The sequence below is a fragment of the Egretta garzetta genome, unplaced genomic scaffold (genome assembly GCF_000687185.1).
Source record: "Egretta garzetta isolate BGI_Z169 unplaced genomic scaffold, ASM68718v1 scaffold202, whole genome shotgun sequence".
NCBI classification, from domain to species: Eukaryota; Metazoa; Chordata; class Aves; order Pelecaniformes; family Ardeidae; genus Egretta; species Egretta garzetta.
In genome coordinates, this window is record NW_009258891.1 from 654029 (window position 1) to 672743 (window position 18715).

At 44.0% G+C, this 18715-nt stretch overlaps 1 protein-coding gene across 2 annotated transcripts in view; it reads left to right on the top strand.

The window, feature by feature from the left end:
* Positions 1-18715, top strand: part of LOC104122018 (protein phosphatase 1 regulatory subunit 12B-like) — a 76894-nt gene that overhangs the window by 27309 nt on the left and 30870 nt on the right. For both annotated transcript variants that reach the window (XM_035889732.1, XM_035889731.1), the window contains exons 2-8: positions 2881-3011; positions 5102-5220; positions 8689-8848; positions 11436-11580; positions 13181-13255; positions 15723-15802; positions 16364-16509. In XM_035889732.1, the coding sequence (XP_035745625.1) occupies positions 2905-3011; positions 5102-5220; positions 8689-8848; positions 11436-11580; positions 13181-13255; positions 15723-15802; positions 16364-16509 (832 nt within the window). In that variant the 5' untranslated portion in view covers positions 2881-2904. The remainder of the gene's footprint in view (positions 1-2880; positions 3012-5101; positions 5221-8688; positions 8849-11435; positions 11581-13180; positions 13256-15722; positions 15803-16363; positions 16510-18715) is intronic.

The window sequence follows — 18715 nt, forward strand, 5'->3', positions numbered from 1 at the left end:
GGGGGGCAGGAGGGGCCCTCTTTTATGCATCTAAACAGATATTTAATTTCAGAGTCCAGTATATGCAATGGCTTGAGCAAGAACTGGTCTTTTCCCTTGGCTGATTCCCAGTATGTGCAGATGCAGTGGGTGTATTTGGGTGGTTTAGAAGATAAACAATGTCAATATAATACTCCATCTACAAAGCTCACAACATAGAGACGTTCTTCAGTCTCAGCTGAGATTTACACTCGAGCTGCCGGTAATACTTAAATACAGCAGAGCAATGGGGATGCACGGGCATGGAATATCTACCTCGCTGCTTTGTCAGAGCCACGCTGATAAAATTCTACTTGGAGGGTCTAATTCATTATCCAGCCAGAAGTGATTGTTCTCAAAAGAAACCACTGCATGGGCGACCTTTTCTTGGCTATTCCCAGAGCAATGCACTTTTAGATCAAGTCAGTTTTAGTTAAAAAGTCATATGTAATAGTTGTGTTCCCAGGTCAGAACATAAATAACTCATCAGTAGGTTTGTACCTGTAATTTATTTGAGGTGTGTTTGGGGAAAACTTGAAGCATATCACAATAAATATGGGTGGCGATAAAATACAGATTAGCTCTGAGTTTTGCAGGCTCAGACTCGAATTCCCAAAAAATTGTTCCTTGAACTGAAAAGGGATTATTATGCTCCGCTGCGTATCCCTGCCCACCTCTGTGTGCGCTGCATACCCCACCTGCCTGCTGCGTTGGAATGCATTGCTATGGACATAAGGCACTAGCAGATTTATTTGCGTAGTTTGCAGGATTATGGAAATCAGGAGTGCATCCCTTCTAGAATATGTCTTAAAATGAATGACGTGCATATTGGGCACCCATTAGCCCCCCTGTACAGTAGGAATATTTGGCTTGTGTTTCCTGCTCTCATCACCTGCTGGGACTTAGAGGGCACATCTGTACCACTGCAGCAGGAGCCATAAGTTGCAGCAAGAAAAATCCTGATCAGATAGTAAGAAAAATTACCCACCGAGAGGATGGCGAAGCGTTGGGAGAGGGGCCCAGACCGGCCCTGGAGTCTCCATCCTTGCAGACAGTAAAAACTGGCTGGAGCAGGCCCTGAGCACCTGATGTAACATCAGATTTAGCCCTGCTTTGAGGGCAGGGTTGGACCAGATGATCTAAATAAAAGAGGACCAAGGAACAAACCTTGCTCCTGAGGCTGGTGGTGAAGCCTTGTTTGCATCCACAGTGCTCAGACCTAACCATGTCTTACCCCATCGTGCTTGGACCTGGGACTGAGGAAACATGCTAACACTTCAGCATAGGCTCAGTCGGGACTTGGGTGCTTGAGTCTCCTCCCTGGGGCAGCCTTTCCTCGTGCCATAGACGTACCCCGTGTTTTCTCGTGTTTGCCAAGTGGCTGTGCTAGGAGTTAGTGATCTGGAGTGGGCTTCCTTAGAGGTTTAAAAGCTGGGCTTTTGCATGGCTACTTGTGACCCAAGAAAACATAGGAGTGACTTGTATTTGTGGGGCAAAAGGCTAATTTGGGATTTGCACTTGCAATAGAGATAACCAGAGTTGGATGTCCTGGTGTAGGGCATGCCTCTCCTTTGAAATCAGCAATGCGGCATAGATGAATGCGTTAGAGGATATAGGATTGTCGCTTTTGGGGGTGGTTAGAGACAATTTCCTCATTTCCATTACTTGCTAGGATAGGAATGGATAGTCAGCGTTGCTCATTTTAGAAGAATGATCATCTGGAAGTCATCTGACTGCCGTAACTGATAGATGTGCCCACATCAAGCTCTGCAAAAAGGATCGAGTGCTGAGATTTTGGAGGAATTTCAGCCAAGCTGATTGCCTCTCTAATGCTGAGGAACTAGGTTTCTGCCTGTAGATGGACATGCTGTAAAAGCCAGTCCTTTCACCTCCTGGTCCTGCTTGGTGCTTCTTGGCTGAGGCACATGCATTTGGACGTATGTATTAAATTGCCAGCTCATCCTTAAATAGCAGCCTCCAGTGAACTGTAAATGCAATGCAGAACGTGCTGTAGCCAGGAATTTGAGGAAGGAGGAATTCCACCCAACAGAACTGCTGAGACTTGAAAATCTAGCTGGGTTTTCTTCTGACAACTTCAAAGCTAGCAGGTCTCTGTAAGAGCAGGCTCTGGAATTAATGTGGCGGCTCATAAAGGGTGGTTGTTCTCTTCAGTAGCTCACAGGGTCTGTAGGGCTAACAGGGAAAGTTGTACTTTGTTATACTCAGGAAAATGAATAGATACTGCTGAGTAAAGAAGTTCTTCATGTCTCTCAGATTCTTCTTTTGCCATGGTTACATCCAGAATACAGTCGCTCCGCTTTAGTCAGGCGTCTTCAGCTCATGCTTTCCCTGCTCACCCTGCCACTAGCGTCACCTCATTTCCTTCATTGTTGTGATGTTATTTCATTGACATTTTGAGGGAACAACGTAATCGAAATAAATCCATAGCTTGCCTTGCTTAGAGGAGTTTGATGCCATACCTAGAACTAATACAGATATATCATTTTACAGCGCGTCCGTGCTCCGGGGAGATAACAGTGTGGGAGAGAGGAAGGAAACAGATCAATTGGTGAGGAGCGAAGCTTGAGTACATTTAGAGGTTGTCCACCTGGGGACTCTCTGAGTTACAATTAATTTGTGAAATTAATTTCTTTTGATTCACAAATTCACATTACCTTAAGTTTTAAGGTGTGCTGGCTCCCAGCAGGGGAAATTCAGCCCAGGAATTTACCTGCTGCCAGTAAACTGCACGCGGAGGTTGTACACTTGATTTAACACCAACACCTTTTTTTCCCCCCCCTCCTTCCTTTTCTCTTCAATCCTTCCCTCCCCTGGATGTCCCCCCCTCCCCTTTTCCCACAGGCCTGTATAGATGAGAACCTGGACATGGTGAAGTTCCTTGTAGAAAACGGAGCCAATGTGAACCAGCAGGATAACGAGGGCTGGACCCCTCTGCACGCGGTGGCATCGTGCGGCTATCTGAACATAGCAGAGTGAGTGAGTTTCGGGCTGTTCTGGGTATTTATAACACTTTCCACATCTTCCTCTTCAGAGCAGGTACACAGGCGATTGATGCTCTGGGACTTACACAAAGTCTTGGGAAGCAATGCTGAAAATAGATGCGTTTCTCCTGTTACTAAATTCTTAATTTGCGAGGATTAAGGTAGAGCCTGCAACTGGTTGCCTTTTGCTGCTCCCATTACAGTGGGTTATGATTCATGAGATCCTTCGGCTAAAATGCCAAGCAGAAGGGAAAGACGGCGGCTGACAGGCCGGCACGCTAACACAGCGACGCGTAACGAAGCACAGCGCTGCTGCTGACCCCTTTGCTGTGCGCTTCCGTCACCGCCGAGCCCGTGTGGAATTTTAAGTGTTACCTAAGAGCGATTTGGGATTTTATTCCTCTGAGAAGAATTCTATCTCTGTACAAAATGCACGTTAGTGTAATTACACACACATAGCTATTCTAGTGTAAACCCCAAATAGTAGATGCATGGCGTGCTATAAAAGAACCCAAAGGGGGACGGCACCAACGCTCACCCTTGTTCCGGGGCTTTGCAAAGCGACCACGCGCAGGCCAACGTGAGCAGTGCTGCAGTTGTGCGGAGACTTTTGAGGGAGAAATGCAATGTTCTGGGCTCTGCAGTCACCAATATCCTAACAACATCGTTTCTTTTTCTTCAAATTCAGATCTTAGGTTTCTGGGTCTTGCATACTGTCTGACAAAGCTGGAGGAGTAGATAAAAGTAACTGCTTGTTACTTAACCCACTTACAATTGGAGCATTATCCTGTTTTATTTTTTGGTTTTGTTTACAAAAAAAGATACTGGGCTTAACCAGGTGAAATTCTGTGGTCTGCCGTAGAGAGATCAGATACCCTAGTGAGTGCAAACATAAAATACATGCGAAAGAAGAGATGGTAAATACAACAGAGTTTTGTCCAGACGATGTTTAAAGCAAAGCAGTAACCTGCTATAAGTGACTCCCAACAAAGATCCGACTCTTCTTGGCACAGTTTCTGATGCCAGGGTTTGAAATAGCATTCTGTGTCTGATGGGAGCGTTCGTTACGCTCACAAAGAACCGATAGTCTGTGCGTCCCAGAGAAGATACTGACACCAGGCTGCTTGTTGTGCACCAACAAGTTGCTCTGAGAGCTTGGGAGTTGCTCAGATACGTGACCTGGAGCACTGGGATAACTGGAACCAAAGAATAGGCGCACGTAAATGGTCGTTTCCCAAGTGAAATAATTTTCCTGAGATAAAGGCTGCATTATGGGTTAGAAGAATAAGGGTAAAATTAGTATTTGTCAAGATAGTCCTCGACAATCTGTTCTAACCCAAAAATATCTTCTGTGGCTCATTTATTTCTGTGTGTTGTACTCCTTCTGGAACAATTCTGGATGATCCTTTATCTGTTTGTTTTTTCTTCTTCCCAAATACTGGTTCTTCAAATGAGAGATATTATTATTCTCTACCAGTCGTACCATGCTTTAGTCCACCACAGTTACCAGAAAGTTACCAAAATTGGAATACTGGTAACTATTTCTCCAAGGCATTGAAAATAAATTTTAAAACAAAACCAAGCAAAAATATCTTCTCCTACCTCACCCTGCCAGCTTTGTGTGTTTAAACAGATAACTTCTTTTTCTTTCCAGAATTTTACTGGTTACAAGATGTATGAGCCAAAAAAGACATTAATTGTTCTTGAATTAATTTTTGATATAGTTACAAAAAGCAAAAATAAAAAATTGGTCATGGCTTGGCTCTACTATTATTATTAATAATAATAATTATTTTTTATTATTATTATTACTTCCTTAATCTAGATTATCAGATTAGTGCAAGAACTAGGGCTATTTGAATAACTATAGAGAAACAAAACCGATGAGCCACTGACAGGGACCTTGCATTTAACAATGAACTTTTTTTAGTTTAGAAGTTTGATAACAATAAGATACTCATTTGGTAACTGAACTTGAATGAGAAAGCCAGATATTTTGTTCTGCTACTTGATTTACTGTTTAAGTTGCACTGAAGCCTGTGCACAGGGTCTAATACATCGTATGGGTCTCATTCGCACAGGTACTTAATTAGTCACGGAGCCAACGTAGCTGCTGTGAACAGCGAAGGCGAAGTCCCCTCTGACATCGCAGAGGAAGCAGCCATGAAGGACCTGCTTCTGGAACAAGTAAAGAAACAAGGTAAATCAGTAGTGGGATTAAATGTGTGAGAGTTAGACCTTCAAGAGGTTCTACACGGAAATTCTTTTGGCTTACTGCCTATAGGTGAAGGGATCTGAAATCTGGCCCAAAAGGCAGCAGGCAAATTTTGATTTTGCAGAATTTTGCAGAACAGTGGAAGAGATGCAGAAGGTTTGTGATATGCAGTCTCTGTCCTTGGTAGGATTCTTCAAAGCAAGACACCGCAGTACTGAAAGCTGATTAAATCTCTTTGCTTTTAAAGTGAGATTTAATTTTGACCTCTGGTATCAACGAAAGGTCTTGTTTCACTAAGACTTGGTAATACAGAGGTGAGATTTACAGCCCTGCCAAGAGTAGGGACAGGGAAATTAGTGTGCCTGGCCTGGAGTGACCTGCTTTATCCTGATCCTTCCCTAGACGACTTCTGCAGCCCATCTGCTCCAGCATTTCCCCTTCTCTCGTCAGGTGTGCCCGTCGGAGGGGCTGCTCTCTCTGCTGGCCCTGCGAAAACGTCACTGGTAGAAGAAACGTCTTGGACAGCATAACTTGTGTTTTAATTAAGAAATGCTTCATCAGCGTAAAATCTTCTTCATACTCATGACATTAATCTGTGAGTGGGTTAGGTGCCTGCACATATGCATAAGGCGTTTAAACCCTACCTATGAGGTTCATCAAGAATGTTTTGAAGGATGGGTTTATCTCGTGGGAAGCGACGGTGTGTGACAGTTGACTTAGGGCACACCAGGCCACAAATCTGCTCTTCAGACAACAACGGAACTGAGGCAAATTGAGCAGATACAGACCAAGCTGTCCACGTTGGATACATATGGACTGCGTATCTAGCCTTGAGAAGAGAACGTTGACAGGGGATCTGATTGCTGTCCTCTGCTACCTTCAGGGAGGCTGTAGAGGCAGTGGGGCCAGGCTCTTCTTAGAGCTGCACAGGGCAGGATGAGAGGAAAAAGTCTGAACAAGGGACATTCTGACTGCCTATATATATAATATATATATAGGGAAAAACATTTCCCAGGGAAGTGCTGGAACAGGGTCCCAAGGAACCTGTGGAATCTCCATCACTGGAGGTAGTCAAAACTCAGCTGCATTCAGCTCTGAGCAGCTTGGTCTGGGTTTGAATTTGCCCTCCTTTGAGCAGGGATTTGGGCTAGAGACCCCCAGAGATTCTTTCCAGTCTGGATTATTTGGTGACTGCAGGTTGGTGGTGGGGTTGTTCGCATGCTGGATTTAATCCCATCCTCCCTAAGAGATGTATTCTGCTTGGCCCGTGGTGGTTATTTTTGAAGCCATTTTCAGGTACAGTTAGGAAGAGATCAGTCCCTTGCTACTTTGCCAGCCGTGTGACTGCTCCACTGGTGAGTTTGTAGCTGTCCACCCCAGAGCTGGTTGTTATTTGTGTTACTATTCCTCTTGGAAAATCCATGCAGGATCATGTTCCTTCTGGTAGACATGAAACTTTTCACTTTATAGTCTAGTGGCATTTGTGACAAGGTTATTCTTACATTGTTCCCCTTTTTGCCCCACTTTGAAAAGAGCTTAAATAACCCTTCTGCCTTACATTTAGTCTGCTCACGTGTTTAAAAAGAAGAATTGCATCTGCAGTCAGCATTTGTTTTACTGGGCTGTCCAAACCATGCCTGTCTCCTCTCTGCAGTCAGCCTTCCTTGGATGGCCGTGATCCTTTACCTCAGCATAACTTGTCTCTCTTTAAAGTTGGTATCAAGAACTGTACATGGTAATAACACGGTTGAAACCTTACAGGACATCAAGGCAGTGATTCTGCCTCAGCTGCAGCTATTTTGCCTGATACTTCTTGAGATTCTGCTGGGCTTTTTCACTGCTTCACCACATTAGCGGCATCCTGCTAAGATGCCCTGAAACAACCATCTGTCTCCACCAAGAAGCTTCCTGTTGACACAGTTTAAAAGGATCATAACTGCTGGAGTAAATGTGGCATAAACTTTAAATAAGCGTCCACCCAGCTCTGTAGCCTGTCTTCAATGGTAGCTATGAGCAGATGCCTGCTGCAAATTATAGCAACAGGACAAGCGCGTATGATTCCTCTCCCAAACATTTTCCCAGCCTCCAGCCACTGTGCCTCAAGGAATTCCTGAGCCAGATGGGCTTTCTGTGGACTCACAAATCCCCCATGGCTTTCTGTTCCATGAACTTGTGCAGTCCTTCTTGGGAACCCCTGGCATGTATAGCGTTGCGTTGAATAACTACAAATGTGTCTAATCCTTGTTCTGAAGCCAGCTGTATTTCTGATCTTCGCAACACCCTGCAGTAGTGGTTTCACAGTTCAGATTCTGAGTTGATAACGTGTTTTCTTTTGTTCTGTTTTAAACCTCATGCTCCATAAATTGACTTGGGAATCGTGTCATTCTTATACTGAAAGAACTAATCCATAGGGACATTTTTCCTTCAACACCCTTCTTGATTTTTGGGATTTGTCATCTTCTCCTTCATCTTTTTTCCTGACTCAGCAAGCTTAAGTCTGATTCATCTTATATGGAGTGGTATTGTACTTCTGATTGATAATCATCCTTACCTGACCTCATTATTGTGAAAATTCCACTTAGGAAAACAAGTCTAAGGTAGTTTCACCTCTTGTTGGTTTAGTGACGATCGACACAGCTCATTAGCCAGACCCACTTGGCCTCTCCACATCGTAGTGGTTGTTCCCTAGGGTGGGAAACTTGTCCCGCTTGTTGTTGGAAAGCCCCATGGTCCGTATGTCTGGTATATCAGATCTGTGTATTGATGAACTTACTTGATCTGACTCCATCTAAAGCAGATCTCTTAAGTCATCAGAGTAGATTTTTTTATTTTGGCCTTCTGTCCCCAAAGTGATTTAGAATCGTGTTTTTGTCAGAACCTGGTGGTTTGCTGCTTGGTGGACTTAACTAAATATGTCTTTGGCGTGCCTGGCAGGAACAGCTCTGGTGCAGAACAGTTCTCTGTTTGTGCAGATTGTGCTGAATTTTGAGTGAGCGTACAGTTGGGTCATGCTGCTCTTGCAGGAGACCTCTTAGGTCCTCTCTTCAGATCTTCACTGGAGATTGTACTCTCACTGAAGTTTAATTCAGTTTGTTAAGCTGTTGTTCATGACTTTGTTATGTCAGTCTAGGACACTGCCTATTTACAGTGCAATCCTTCCACGCGTAGGACACAGCTCACAGTTGAGCTAGGAGTTAGTTGGGCTGGTTTGCAACCAGTGGCTCAACTTTCAGATTTTTTAAGTCAGATGGCTTTGAAGTCTCTGTCAACGATGCAGGAGTTCTCCCAACTCCTAGAAGATGCTTTTGCTGATTTTTTTTTTTTTTTTTTTTTTTGATGGAAGGTTACAAATAGTTTACTAACATTGTATAGCAAGTGAAACATAGGGTAGGTTTAACAAGTGCATGAGAGCTTTCACTTGATAATCTTTTCTTCTGTGCTTCACCCTCTTAGGTGTAGACCTAGACCTGGCAAGAAAGGAAGAGGAGCAGCAAATGCTACAGGATGCCCGGCAGTGGCTGAACAGTGGGAGAATTGAAGATGTAAAGCAGCCTCGAACAGGTGCCACGGCTCTTCATGTCGCTGCGGCCAAGGGCTATTCTGAAGTCATGAGGTAGGAGCTCTTTCCCAGGGCTGATGTGCTGCATTAAGGCTGGTTTTCGTGAGGAACACATCTAGCTTTTGAATCGAGATAAATTTGTTTCATACTGAGATTTTCAGGCTGCTGTTTCTCAAAAGGCTCTGCAGATTTATGTGCCCAACACAGAAATACATAGGGACTGAACCATTCCCTTTCATACCTCTAGGCCTTCAAAATGATGAAAGCTTTTCAGAGAGTGAGACATAAATTAGGAGGTTTAATTTTCACCATTATAGAATCATAGAATGTTTTGGATTGGAAGGGACCTCTAGAGGTCATCTAGTCCAACCCCCCTGCAGTGAGCAGGGACACCGCTAACTGGATAACGTTGCTCAGAGCCCCGTCCAACCTGGTCTTGAATGTTTCCAGGGATGGGGCCTCCACCACCTCTCTGGGCAACCCATTCCATTAGGGTACTAGTTTTAGGACTAGCAAATTAAACAGTACTAGGGAATAAAAATATAATTTCAGCCTACAAAGTGACAATACTTGCTGCGTGACAGCCAACACCCCAACACTTTACATGACCAGTCTAGTGGAAAAATGCAGCGTCCACCCCATCTCACTGTCCCCTGCTCCCTAATGCTACTGCAGCGACAGAGGGGTTCCAACATGCAGCAGTTCTGCTGGCAACTCTTCTGGCACTAACAAGCTTCTTATGAACATAAACTCACCCAATGTAGTGTTTCCCGGCAATAAAGCATTAAGATTTTTACAGGTAAGGTCAAATTAAAGTTTCCAACAATAAAGCTTTCTTCCCTGATCTTTATGCATGGGTGGAGCTGCCCATAAATATCAGCAAGGTTACTCTATTGCCCACATTAAAATCCTTTCTGGAAGTGTTCATCTATCTTGTTCCTTAATTTCATGGTTTTAAGTGGCCTGGCTTGATGGGTAAGAGCTGTTTCTTACCAAGCCCCAGTAATGTTGTTGTTCTCAGTGTTTCCTATTTGTATTCATTCATTAGACCTTATAATTGAGTTATAAGCTGTCTGTGCCTGTACCATGCCCAAGAACACAAATCTGGCACAGCTCCTGTGGAATAGAAATGTAATATCTCCTGAATTTGAGGTGTTGGTCCCGTGGAGTTTCAGCAGAGGGTTCTATATCCAGTACTTCCACAGTCAAGGAAGGCTGCATTCACTGTTTGCGGGGTGACTAGGTCTGGACAGCCACTCCGTGGCATTAATTGTTATAATGACAAACAGACCTCACGGAGAGCTGACATTGTTTCACTCTTGTGTATTTTATGGCCACCCTGTAAGTTCAAATACAAAGCTTCAATGACTTAAACCAACGGGGCTGAAAGCCAGGAGCTAGCGAGCTGACTCTCAAATGAGACATGCAATTTGTCTGTGACCTTGAATCTCTTAGCAGCTCTGTTCCTCCCTTTTGCCAGCTGGAAAATCAACATAAAGTCAGCACTTAATTTAAAATTTCTTTCACAGAGAAGCGCACTGCTGCTGTAGGATGACTGTGTTTTATTTAGCACAGTAACGCATCGGTGTAAAGCTGCAGGAGTTTCAGAACTGTTGGTGCCGTTCTGGGGTCGTGCTGGATTTCCCTTGTGCTGCAGATAGGTGGCTTTGGATCGTGAAATTGCCCACGATGGAAATTTTCAGGAGCAGCTTTACCAGACTGGCAAAATTCCCCTGGGATGTTCTTCAGTATTTAAGCAACTTGGATAGTAGTCAGTTTTGATACATGAGCCACTCGGTTCTTTCATCTGATCACTGGTGTACCGGTGTGCGTATGTCTCTGAAGCTTCAGACTACAATTGTCTCTCTTCTGTTTTCTTTTTAAATATTCAAGCTCCAGCTGCTGTGCAACACTAGCGCTCTGGTCTGACGGAGAAGGGAGCGGGTGGAGGGTGCACAGCAGTAAATGCGATGCGAGGGTGTTCCCAGGCAGGTTCGCTGGGGTAAGGTTTGCTTTAACTGTGCAAGGACTACTCTGCAGAAATGTGGTTTGGGTTGTTTAACCCAAATGTGGGTTATTTAACTTACAAACTTCACATCTGTCTATCACAGTAACGCCACTGCTTCTTACCTGGCGGTCCTGGCGTTGTCTCCTTCTGGACTGTTCCTACGGTGTGGCCTTGTTCTCCAATAAAACCAAGACTGAGCTTCAGTTACCAAACGTCCTTTTCATGCCCAGTGCTGTGCTTGGCGCCTTGCTAGGCAGACGGCAGCCTGCAGGGGTGGCGGGTGGTTGCTTCGCGAGTCTGGTGTCCCTTGTCCACTGGAGCAGGAGGTCAGGCTGGGTCACTGATGCCAGATTGGAAATTAAGGTATTTTCTCAGTTTAGGACATGCTGAAAGACATGAAATTAGACACATTCCAGGAGATTTTACAGCAAAGTCACTTTTTTTTATTGAAGACCCTTTTCTGTTACAGTTACAAGCACATCGAGTGGGATGTTGCTTAGGTGAATAAACAAGTTAAGAAACTACAGGCTTATTGTGACCTGTGTTACCTACTCTGTGGCTCACGGTGTGAACTCTTCCATGTTGAGAAGTCATTCTCGGGTGGGCAGAAATCCGTATTGCTTCTTTCCTCAGGCTCTTGATCCAGGCTGGGTTTAATCTGAACGTCCAGGACAACGACGGCTGGACTCCGCTGCACGCTGCTGCGCACTGGGGAGTGAAGGAAGCGTGCTCCATCCTGGCTGAGGCTCTGTGCGACATGGACGTCAGGAACAAGCTGGTTAGTACGCGCAGATTGGGCAACGTGTTTTATAGCCAGGCGAATACCAACTTTATTGCCTACTGCTTGATCCAACACCATGACAAAGGTGCCCGGTGAGCAGTGCTGGTGTGTGCACTGGAGCGTTTAAAAGCGTCAGAAAATAAAGAGCCTTGACTGAAGGAAGGCAGAAAAGATTTCAGGTATTACTGGAAAAGATCAGTGATCAAACTCTAGGACTTAAGACTGTAAGAAAGGACGGGGGCTAATCTGTTGTAGTGTAATCCTGACAAATTGAATGACAGCAAAGGTGATGGTCTTGGAGTGCAAAATAATGTGCTAATATTAAGGTATAAGGCACTCAAAACTAGTGAACCCTTGAGAAACTGGAAGCCCTAAACCTTTCCTGTTCTACTATATCTGTCACAAAAAGGGAAATTGAAAAATTGACTCATGAGAAATACGTAAAGAAAAACAGGATGGAAGCGGAAAGAAAAAAAGGAATGGAGAAAAAAAATTATTTTTCCATCCTAATAGTTACAAGTTTTTCCTCGAAGAGCCGGTGGATTTTCAGGAGCTGAGGTGTGCTTGTCCAGGGCTGTTCTTTGTGTTCCCCTCCCTGCTGCAGTGTCCAGGCAGTGTCTGAACTGCTTCCTGCTGGAGCGGATTCAGTTGTGCTGTGGCCGCTTCTGGGGGAGGAGATGAGGTTGTGCTTGGACCAGCACCGGGGAGTGGAGGCAGGCAAGATAATTTGGTAAGAGGAATGTGGCACTGTATGGTTTGAGTGCCTCTGTCCGTCCTGGAAACCCATGTAAAAGAAATGGCTCTATGAGGAGCAGCCATTTTAGCGTGGTGAGCTCTTTGCATCCAAAATTCGGGGAACCTTTTTTGTTTTGAGTGCTCTCAGGTGCTTTTCCAAAGTGTTCAGAACGTGTGGGAGGTTTGTATTGTGCTAGACATGAAAAGAAGCAGACACAGTTGCGTTTGCTGCATTACCTGCTCTCCCCAGTCAAGGTTTGTTACCTTGCTAGGTCAGATGGCCAAGGCAACCTGTGTTTATTTGATCGCTAGCCATCAGGTTTCATTATGTGTTGTTAATTAAGTGTTTATTATAGCTTTAGTGATGGAGAAAATGTAACTGATTTCTTGTTTTGTGACCTGAAGTAATTTTTCTCGTTTGTTTTACTTTGTAAATGCCCATGAATGTGGAAATGGGTCCCGAATTTTTTGGCCTGTTGGTGATTGGCAGCCTTTCAGGAGGTTCATATGCACAACGATACAGTAGAACAGGTTGATCACATTCCTCCTTAGTCCAAGAGTGGCCTTTCTAGAAACCTGGAAACTCAACTGTATTAGCCCTGGCTGTTAGATTTGAGCAGCAGCAATCGGGGAACTGTATGTCCGTGATGAAGGTTGCTCTGATCATGGATTGAGTCACAAAGCCACCATCACCGTCACACGGTTTGCCCTACTCTGGAGTGCAACCGAGTACGTGACTCAGTGTTTGGGGAGGGAGGATGTGGAGCGTGTTCCCTGTTGTTCTTTGCAGGTAAATAGTGCTTTTTTGAATGTTAATACCATGCCATATCAGATGTCCTCTTGTCTTCTCTTACTGCATCAGGGCCAGACGCCCTTCGACGTGGCTGATGAGGGACTGGTTGAGCATTTAGAAATGCTGCAGAAGAAGCAGACTGTGGTGAGTTTCTGGCCGATCATTTTCCACCTCTCCAATTACCTTTTCACACATGGGTGTTCCCCAAGACATACGGCATCAACAAACACAGGAAGCTGAGGCCCAGCTATTTTTTTATTTTAGTCAGTTGGGATCTTTAATTACACCAATATTTTTAATAGCTAGAAACGTAGAAAACTGGCTGACTGCATCTGGAAGGTCGGTAGCTTGCTGACATGCAGAATTGTGTAAACTGGTAAGGAACGTATCATTCATCTTTGGAATTGCTGTTCTGCAGTTGATTTTGTCAGCTGGCAAGCTCGCTAGCATCAAACTGCTCTTTCCTTAATGAGTGGTTACCCAAGTCAACCTCGTGTTTGCATCTAAGGAAATAGGCCGTGAGTGTCGAGCAAGAGAGCTCTTACCTTGTCTGCCTTTCTTACAATGGGGAGGCTTTTGATTGGGGTGAGAAGAGATTATGAACTTCAGGGAATTCTGAACTAAAAAATGAGGTGATTTCAAAACCATATGAAATTGCCATTTCGTAATGCAATGGCGATGTTGGAAGGGCTTACAAGCAGAAAGTTGGCATGAAAAAGGAAAGCAAAAATATATCTTGATCAAGGTAAAGCCAGTCGTCAAGCCAGAAGGTTGCGTTTGGATTGCATTTTTTTCCGATTTCATTTGGTCTACACAATTATCTCATTTGGGTGCTTCCAAAAAACAAACCGTCCTTCTTTTAAAAAAAATTAAAATCAGTAAGTATCATTTAAAATGTTGGATTCAGAAACAGACATAATGGGAACACTGCTGATAAAACCCAGTGAAGTATTCTGAGGAGCTGACAGTGTGGGTGGTAGAGCTCAAGCTCTGATCATAACACAGCTGCTGTCATCCTTAAATAGCACCCTCAGCATTCACAGTAACGTTTTAAAAATTAATCAGCTTCTTCCTAAATGAGGTGTTGATAAATACTATCAGTGTTGTATTTTGGATTCCCTCCTATCTCGCTACACCAGGATTCTGCAGATAACTGTGCTCCTCAGGAGAAAAGAAGAAGTGAAACAACAACAAGAATGTTGTTGGGTGGGCACTAGCCCATGTTTAGGCCTGCTTTGCAGGGGCTAGCAACCCCTCTTGTTCTCTATAGAGTGGCACGATGTAAAGGCCTTCTCCATCTATTGAATTTGTGTAGCAAGCTATAGTAGAACTGGGAAGAAGAGAAGAATCCGGATTTTATCACACTTTTTTTTTTTTTTTTCTTTAGTGGATATGATTTTTTTAATAGAAATGCCATTTTACCGTGATGTTTATCATGTGCTATTTTTATCACTTAAAATAGAAAACCTACATTTGTTAAGGCTGAAATAGGCAGTTCCACGACATTATTTCACTTTCAAAATGGCTCTCAAATCAGATTTTTTTAATCTAATGCTTGTAGCAGAGCAATATGCTGTCCTTGCTGAGAGATTTGCTGCTGTTACTGGAGAGAAGAGGGGATTTTGTTTGCTGGAAGCAATTAATTTGATTTGGGTTTGGATTTTTTTTCCCAGTCTCTGAATTACCTGTGAATGGAGCAGGCTGTTTCCTGCACTTCCCTTTGCTGTGCTCCAGAGGTTTGTTCTGTTTAGCAACATGCCCTACCCCAAATTTTGGCTCTTCTCTGGGCTCCATGTAGCTTTTCCCACATTCAGGATTTACAGAGCTTTTGCTTCTTGTGCCTGGTGTCAGCTCCTGTCAAAAGAGAAAGAATAACTAGGCTAGACATCACACAAGAGAGACAGCCGTAAAAGGGAGCCTCTAATTGCCAGCCCTTTCCCACCTCAGCTCTGGCTGTGCTTCTGGAAGGTACTGAAACAATTTTTTTGGTACTGTTTTTGTCTGTCGGTGGTGACAAAACTAATATTGCTGCTCTCTGGGCAAAATATTTCACTTGCCGAGGTGATCACAGGTATTCTTGTGCCATGACTTAATGCCGGCATTTGAGAGGTTTAAGGAGTGACCCACCCTTGTGGGAGATCCATCGCCTGCCTGCACAGGGCATACGCGAATGCTTTCCTCTGGGAGCAAGTAAATAACAGCTACAAAGGCAGCAGATCTGTCACTGAATCTGGCCTGACCTCGTGGGCATACGGACACATGTGGACAGACCTCCAGCGCTGCCTGCACGGGCAGATGCAGGGCGGTACGGGGGCAGTCAGGATTAGGCGCTGGCTCTCAGCAGGGAGTGCTGCAGGCTTCTCTGAAGGTTTTATTAAATTGCAGCTGGAGTCTAAGGAGGTGCTGAGTGTGTAGCGGTGCCCTCACGGAGCTCTCGTCCAAGGCATCCAGTACTCTTGCAGATGAATTGGCTTGTTAAACGAATCCACAGTATTTTTTGTCTAACGAGGTTGGGATGACCTTACGCCATGGTAATTATTGGATTGTGCTGAGGTAGCTTGTTAAGATGTCTCATTTCATTCTTCCCCCAATTTTCTTGGACTTTTCACAGTTGCGAAGTGAGAAGGAGACGAGGAATAAGCTAATTGAAGCTGACATGAATGGCAAGCCTCAAACCGGACTCTTCACCAAGTACGTGGCTTTCCTCTGTTGAAAAGAAGCTGCACAGACAGTAATGGGAGACCGGCTTCATCTGCCCGCAGCCAGCTGGCCTCAGCTGGTTTAAAAAAGTCCACTGCTGTTCATGTTTGTTCCGTGATTTCTTTTAAATTTGAGCTCTCAAATGCAATTTTAGCTGTTTCTTAACAAATCCACTGAGTGGTAAAACAAGGAGTTGGGCTGGTGCTTGGTCCCCCAGCTTCTGCTCTTGCTGAGGATCAGTCTGACCCTTGGGCTGAGAACTGCACCTTTGCAGTTGCACAGAGCCCCAGCTGATGGGTTGGGTTGCACGAGGAAAAGAGGCACCGCAGTTTTTTTGGACCGAGAAATGCTTGCGAATTTAGGAAATGTGAGACTGGCATTGGAATCCATGGCAAATGGGCAATGCTGGAAGTGCTGGGATGTTGAGTCTGTAGATGGTTTTGTCCTTTTGCTTGTTCTGTATGCAGCAAGTCATGTCCACGTGTTCCTGAGAAGTAGAACTCAGAAATAACTCGCTCACCTGGTAATCCTTAAAATTTCAATGTCTTGCAGCAAAGAGAAGATTCTTTATGAGGAAGACACGCTGAAGTCCATAGAAATCGAAGAAGAGAACAAGGACTCCAGCAGTTCTAGTTCTGAGGAAGAGGAAGAAGCTGAAGAAGATGAAGTTTCAGAATCAGATGCTGAAAAGGAGTCAGGTAAGACTTAGTACAGTCCTGGATTTAATAATTAGCCTAGCAATATTAGTTGTTAAAGTCATCCTGAAAGTCTTACTTCCTCTGTATATGTATAGGGTATGGAGAACTCTGTAGCTGGTGTACTGAAAAGGCTGATCTGAATGCTGACTCCCAAGTCAGCATAATTAAACAAAAAAAAAAAAAAGCTGCAGATGGTATTTTAATTTCTAGCTCCAGCTCACTTGAATTTAGGATAACGCGTTGTTCACAGGTTGTTCTTAAACAGTCGGTTTCTCCTCGTTGGCCAGTGTCGGGATGAGCGCTTAGTTACTGCGAGATGGTACAAATGCGGTTGAACGTGTAGGATGGGAATAGGCTGTTGTATTCGGAGCGGAGAAATGAAATGAAGGGCTGAAGCTGTTCTGGGTAATTATAGATGAGGAACGTTTTTCTGACTCTGATGTATAATAATTGCAGAACAGTGGAAAAATAAGAAGTAAGTACGTGGAGTCAGGTTAGCCTTTACGTTACAGCACATTGCTGGCATCCTGCTTCCTTCGTTTCAATCTCATTCTTTTTCCGTAATTTCTAAGGCTTCCTTAATTAGTTTAAACGGCATATATGTGCAGCACAGGAAGTTTAAATAAGGATGCTTAATTTTACGGTAAGCCAGGACTTACTCGTACTTAATATTTCTGCAGGGAGAGATGGATCGTGGACTATGGTGTGTTTAATGGTTAAACTATTAACATCAGCTTGCTTGGCCTATATCACAGTGTACTAATGAATAAGTTCTTGCAGAGAGGTGTTGCTTAAAGCTTTGTCCTGCTTCTTGTCACCGGTGTTCTAGTTGTATCAGTTCCAATCTTTACTGTGGTCCGAGCGGTGCGTGTGACCAGTACGGCTGGTCTCTGCAGAGCTGGTAGTTACAAAAGGGGTTTGGGTATGACAGTAACGTGGTGAAACAATCTGTTGGCTTCTAAATCAAGCAAATGTCGTGGAGAAGTCAGCGGTAGAAACAGGCATGAAGTAGAAGTCACGTTTATTTGTTCCCTAAATCGGGGTTTAAGACAGCAGCCCTGTATAGCTGTGTGCCAGTTCTTGTAAAGATGGTAGGAACTTGCCCGAAACACCTTTTAACCTATGTGTAGGTATAAGAAGTGGAGCTGTGTGGTGTTTAACTGATTCAGGAATGGTGTGAGATCCTTCAGCAGGGAAAGCACTACAGCACTCGGCATTAAATTTTGTGTAAAGCCGGAGCAGGTCTTTTTACTGAGTCAATCCACTGAGCAAAGCACATTCTACTCATCTATTTCAAGCCACTAAAGCTACAGCAAACGGAAGACAAAAAGCATTCAAGTAATGATTAAGCATCAAGCTTCAGGCTGCTTTGCTACCCATGCTCTCCTGTCCTAGAGGGGTTATTGGCTCCTTTGAGACGTTTCAATCAGAATTGAAACCTCACCTTGTAATCTTCTCAAATATCTAATAAAATGAGCGTGAACACGTCCAGCTGGATGTAGACATGACCATCGGTTGTTGCATATGTCAATGGGGTGCACGTTTTCGGTACACTTTTTAAAACAAGGTTCGTGAGCTAGCAACATCAGCCCCCGTGTTATAGGAGGGCTCCAAAGAGAAGCAGGGATGAAAATAGCTTTTCATAGAAAATTAGAAATGTCACAGCATTACTCGTTTCAAACACAGTCTTGTTATTAGTAATGATGCTTCATTACCCACTAGACATTTTAAATGCTTGGATGGATATAGGAGACGTGGTTTTGAAAACATGGAAATTATTTCCTTATTCCTCTTCATTTTTCTTCTGAGATTTAATATTCACATAGCTTTGTAACTCTAAGCAGTGCTGGACAGATAGAAGATGGCTGTTGTCCTGAAGTGTTCAGAGTCCAGATGAAGGGGGAAAAAAAAAAAAAGCCAAAATATTGTTACGAACGATCTTTTTAAATCAAAAATAATTGAACTCCTTTGGTAACTGACCGTAAGGCGGAACACAGAAGCTGGCGGTGTAATACAGAAGTTTATTTTGAGGTATGTTTTGAAGGGTCTCAGGTTGCCATAAATTTGTGGAGTTTGCAGAGACTGTGGGAGAAGAAATTTGAAGAGGTGAGCGGTGAAATTGTTGGAGTGCCTGAGAGAGCGCCGTGTTCCTTACAGTCTGTAAGAAATTTTTGTTCTTCGCACAAGAGCAGCTACGTGTAGGAAT